Here is a 6000-nt window from a genome sequence, read left to right on the forward strand (position 1 = left end):
CTACTAGCTTTTTTTTTAATTCACCCAAGATGAGTATCTACTGTACCTATTTTACTGTTGCATAATATTTTATAAATATATCACAATTTGCCCAATCTCTAGTTACATATATTTGGATTTCTTGTTTTATACTATGTTAAGAGCTGCCTATGAACATTCTCATTTGGACCTATCTTGTCACTCTCCTGGAGTATTTTCTGAAGAGTAGAATTGCAAGGTCATAGCGTAGCTAACATGTTTAGCTTTATTAGAACCATCAAGTAATTTTTTAAACTGGCTTAACTGTTACATTCCCACCGTCAATGTATCCAAGCTCTATTTGCTATACACATCCATCCCATGATACTCAACCTGATTTTAGTCATTCAGATGTGTAGTGATCTGTCATTTTAATTTTCATTTCCCTGATGAATAACGTTGAGCACTTTTACACACTTACATTTCAATGTGTTCTTTTGTGATATACCTCCAGGGTATATCCAGGTTTTTTGTCCTTATTTCTAATTGGTTTGCCCTTCTGATTGGTAGTTTTGTAAAATTCTGGATAGTTGTTGTCACATATATCGTTATTTTTTCTTTCAGTTGGGGGCTTGCTAGAACTATTATGAACGTGTTTAAGAGTTCATGTAGATAATGGAGAATCAAGTTCTCACTCTTCCATAGGAGGAATAAATATCAAAAAAATAAAAAAAGAGCAAAGGGGCACCTGTCTGGCTCAGTTGGCAGATTACATGGATCTGATCCTTGAGGTAGTGCATTCAAGCACTACACTGGATGTAGAGCTTACTTAAAATATCAAGGCAGGCACCACTTCATAGCCATTAGGGTATCTATGTGCAAAAAAAAAAAAAAAAAAAAAAGCAAGAAAACAAAAAACAAGTGATCACAAGGATATGGAGAAAGTGGAACATTTGTGCATTAGTGGTAAGAATGTAAAATGGCACAGGCAACAGTATGGTAGCTTCTCAAGAAACTAAAAATAGAAATACCTATGATCCCCTTCTATGTATATACCCAGAGTGAAAAGGGGTATCAAAGAGAGATTTGTACACTCACATTCAGAGCAGCATTATTCACAAGTCACAGGTGGCAGTTGCCAACCCAAGTGTCCATCGACAGATGAATAAGAAAATATGGTGTATATACACTACAGAACATTATTTAGCCTTAAAAAAGGCAGTTCTGATGCATCCTGCAACGTGCACGAAAATGGAAGACATCAAATGCTAAGTGAAATAAGCTGGTCACAAAAGGACAATTCCAATTATATGAAGTACCTGGAGTAGTTGACCTCATAGACACAAGGTAAAATGCTGATTGACAGGGATGAGGGGAGGGAAGAATGGGGCATTACTGTTTAAGATACAGAGTCTCAGGTTTGAAAGATGAAGAGGTCTGTGGATAGATGGTGACACAGCACAATGTGGACTGTTGTTCTGTAACAATGTGAACTGTAAAGCTGTCAACTTAAAAACTGGTTAAAATGGTAAATTTTGTTATGTGTATTTTACATTAAAAAACTGAATCAAGAGGGGCGCCTGGGTGGCTCAGTGGATTAAGCCTCTGCCTTCTCTCGGGTCATGATCTCAGGGTCCTGGGATTGAGCCCCACAAGGGGCTCACTGCTCTGTGGGGAGCCTGCTTTCCCCTCTCTCTCTGCCTGCTTGTGATCTCTGTCAAATAAAAACCTTAAAAACAAAAAATTGAATCAAGAAAAGCCATGTAAGCACGTTATTTACAAGCATGAAGGCAAGTACAAGTTAACAGCATTGGGAATGCAGGGTGAGTAGTAGTGGTAAAGCAGGAGCAGCACAGTACTTTTTGTTATGTTATCTTGTAGAACTATGAATTTTAAGCTACACACATGTATACTTGGAGGGGGAAAGGATTTATGCAGATTGAAATGTGTAGGAAAGAGTCGGTAGGTCTAAGTGGTTCTCAAAACCCTATTAGGAATAGCTGAAAGATCTGGCAGCATTTGATCCAGAGTGGTCTCTGAATATATGAAATACAAAGATTTCATAAATATGTGTAACCACTATGTGCCTTGCTTTCTTGATACACATTTTTTTTAGCTGATGGTCTCCAGTAAGAATACAACCTACACCTTAACAAATTGTGACCACTACAAACTTTTATTTTAGGACCAAAAAGGAGCGAACTCAGCTGTGGCTATTTACCTAACTCCTCCTGTGTTATTTTTTAAAGACTGTCAATATTTTAAAAATATCAATGGCTCTCCCTCACTTTAACAAGTAGCTTTTGGCCAGATTTTCTTCACTGAGCTTTACATTTTATCTTTCTAAAAGTACAGCTCAAAGTCTGTTCAGATAACCATAATGTAAAAACTCATCTGTAAACAGAAAATAATGAGGTCTTTTGGATGCTACTAAATACAAATACCTTCCTCCCCCAAAGCATTTGTCTCCTAACTCCTCAACTGAGTTAATTTCCCTGGACTGACTGACTAAAAGATTACAAGGGTGTTGAAAAGCCAAGAACTGTTAAGGTTGTACATCATTAAGGAATACACACAGATACTTGACTAAATTAAAACAAAAAACAGGGGTGCCTGTGGTCATGACCTCAGAGTCCTGGGATAGAGCCCAGAACTCCTGCTTCATGTGGAGTCTGCTTCTCCCTCTCTCTGCCACTTCCCCAACTCATGCTCTTTCAAATATAAAAAATCTTTAAAAAGGGGGGGGGGGTGGATATTCTATTGCCATTCCTGGTTTTTTCAGTGGAACAAATTTTAAATGCCAAACACCAGATGAGCCAATAAATTTCATTAAGGTAAACAAACCTCTCAAGACATCTAGCCTTGAAAAGAGCATTAAATATAAAGTCTTAGACCAGGAAGTAAAAAACGGAGACAAAAAGAACTGTAGTATGCCAAGTGTGGATAATTTCCATTTTAGAATCTTACAGTAAAGTGGCAATTGTAAAACTTAGTTGAAATCTTGAAATGACAGTTGTTCAAGCTAAGAAACATAATAAATTCATTTTTATTTTTATCAATGTGGGAAAATCCTTAAAATAGGCAAATACATACATGATGAAACTGTATTTGTGCTCCCCCCGCAAAAGAGGTTAAGTGATTTCTATATATATTTTTTGTCTTTTTCTTTTCAGATAACCACATTTTAATATCAGCTTTGGTGATTGCTAGCACAGTAATTTTAACAGTTTTGGGAGCAATCGTTTGGTTCCTGTACAAAAGAAATTCGGATGCCGGTTTCACCACAGTTTTTTCAACTGCACCCCAATCACCTTATAATGACGACTGTGTTTTGGTAGTTGCAGAAGAAAACGAGTATGCTGTTCAATTTGACTAAGATTTTGGAAATCTCAGATTAAGACATCAAATACTTTGACAGTGATTCCTGTGCAGGACTTTAATGTAAAACTTGACGATGAAAAATTACAGTTTTTATGGTGTATTTCCTTATTCCAGTAGCATTCATTATTCTCATGTAATCACTGTGACAAAAATTGATCTTTAGGTTCTTCTAAGAACAAAATTTTTAAAAAATTATCAGATATAATTTAGTAGTTTTAACCACTTCCTTAAAATGCACCTTTCACTTGAAGAAGTTTAAATAAAGGCCAAAGTAGTAAAACAGATAAAAACCCAGTCTACTCCTCTATCTTCCCTCCCATTTAGTTGAACCACCATAGGTTACAGTTGAATTAAAAAACAAAAACTACATACCGCTGTAGTTTTACCAATCACCAGGTTTTTACCAATTTCTAGGTCTTGCTCCTTTATTAATAAACAAGATATGGGAAATCAAAGACTGTTAAATAGATCCTGTACATTCAGATGTCACACATGCCATTTACTATCGCAGTTAATTCTTTTAATATTTTTATCTTCCTTTTTGAGTTAAATGTAGAAAATACTGTAGATTTTAAGGAGCCCCTATTCCACATAACTTTCCAGTTTCATCACTTTTAGAACATCACTTTGGACCAGAAACAGTATTTAGCACTGATCACAAATGGTTAGAATTTCAATGAAATACATTTTTTGAATCAATAAGATTACAGCCACACTAGGAAGATGTGGAGGAGGCTGGCAGTGAGGCTAACATTTTCACCAGAGAGCCTGTTTAAGGACTTTCTCCTACTACCAGAACTGTTCCTACACAAGGTGTATTATGCTCTCCACTACTATGAACTAGCCATTCAATGACATGAAAACTATGTAAGCAAAAACTGTAGAAAAACACTACATACTACTGCAGTGGTGATGCTCAAAGTCTTCAGTAAAATGTACGTCTTAAGAAAAAGGTGAAAAGAGTAAATCATTTTGGGGATAAAAAATGAAAATGAAGCTGAAGCAAGAGTGATTTTCCTTAGTATCCTTTACAGCTTAAGAATCTGAAAAGATAAAAAAAAAATATACAGAGTTCACATAAAATCAGATTTATTGTATTTGTAAATTTGAAAGCTCAAAGTCGTCCTCTCTCTCCCTAACCCACATGCCACCAGTTATGGGGAATACTTTGGGGAGATACACTCTCATGCTTGACCAATGGCAATGAAGTCCCAGCATGTGCCATCTGTTTCCTCTGGCACTATGAATAACATCCTTCATCACAACTTATGGCACTATTGTTTACTGACACAGGAAAAACGAAGTGATGACAGGACTGGTACTAAACAAGCAGATGTTACACTAGTTGTAGTACACAAAACAATTACAAGAGCTTTAAATTTCTGAGGTCTTGGATATTGTCTTATTTTATTATTGATAAGCTATTAAGAGTGGTAAAAATGGTGAACAGACAATTCCAGTCCTACTTTTTCTATGCAAGTTCTACCAGTCCTTTAAGAACTGGGAGTGATCTTAACTCTTCCTTAATAGTCAAATTCCTCTAATAGTCAAATTTCTACAATGCCCAATATGGCAGCAACAGGCTACATGTGGCTATTTAAATAAATATAATGTTTAAGTGTTGTTCCCTAGTAGCACTAGGCACACTTTAAATGCTCAAAACACATGTAGTTACTGTAGCTACCATATTGGGCAAAACAAATTATAGACATTTCTATTATTACCAAGTTTTATCGGACAGTGCTGCTCTAGAATCTCCTCTTCCTACTTAACTCCCATAGGACTTATTTTCTTCTGTTCATTTTGATAACTTCTACCCAGTGGCAGCTCTTCCAAAATGGCCTTTTTAACCTGATTTCCATATTTTATTTCATCTTTCAAGTAAGTTCTTAGAGATCCCTGGTATTGAAGTGTTAAATCTTAATTTTCTTCATATATCAGGACATCTGTTAATAGGCCCTTGTATCTATTCCGTGGTCAACAGCTAACTGGATCATTCAAATCTGTATTTTTCACATAAAGAATAACATAAATGTGCTTGTTTATATTCAAAATGTATAAACGGCTTTTCTGAACATCTTGGTTCTAGCTAATAAGGACAATATAAATTCTTACATTTGGCAAGTATCTAGAGAGAATATTACTTTTAACTTCATTTTCCTAGTAATTTGCATTCTTGTAGTGAATGGGATATGGTCTCTGTTTAGGGTTTAAAAGTAATAACCAATGAAAAGACTTCCTTATTTCCTTATTCCCTCTAATTCACACTTACTAGAAGCTTTTACAATACTGAAATATGAAATAGTGGTACTAAGGAACGACAAGAATACTATAAAAGCTCAAGCCACTGTGTATCTCTGTCATTACAAAACTATAAACTGCATGCCAATGGAATGTTTTCTACTAAATTTTTTAAATAAAAAGTTTTGTGGGTTAAGAAGATAATTTTTCATGCTGAGTTCTATTCAAAGTGAAACTGTTTCAAACTCAAAGCATCCCTAAAGACCCAGATGAAAGATATTCAAACTGGCATTCTTAAATTTTGTATTTTTTCTTTAAGGCAATGCAAAGGTAACTGCTGAGCTGAGCAATATTTTAGAAAGAGTTATATATTTTTGTATGAAACCGGATTTTACTTTTTAATAAAGTTCTTGGCTCTAA

General features: G+C 35.3%; 1 protein-coding gene across 2 annotated transcripts in view; it reads left to right on the forward strand.

The window, feature by feature from the left end:
• LOC131827183 (CD302 antigen) overlaps nucleotides 1–6000 on the forward strand; it is a 133214-nt gene extending 127214 nt beyond the window's left edge. For both annotated transcript variants that reach the window (XM_059167249.1, XM_059167248.1), the window contains one exon: nucleotides 3132–6000. In XM_059167249.1, the coding sequence (XP_059023232.1) occupies nucleotides 3132–3334 (203 nt within the window). In that variant the 3' untranslated portion in view covers nucleotides 3335–6000. The remainder of the gene's footprint in view (nucleotides 1–3131) is intronic.

Source organism: Mustela lutreola, chromosome 3, assembly GCF_030435805.1.
Source record: "Mustela lutreola isolate mMusLut2 chromosome 3, mMusLut2.pri, whole genome shotgun sequence".
Lineage (NCBI taxonomy): Eukaryota > Metazoa > Chordata > Mammalia > Carnivora > Mustelidae > Mustela > Mustela lutreola.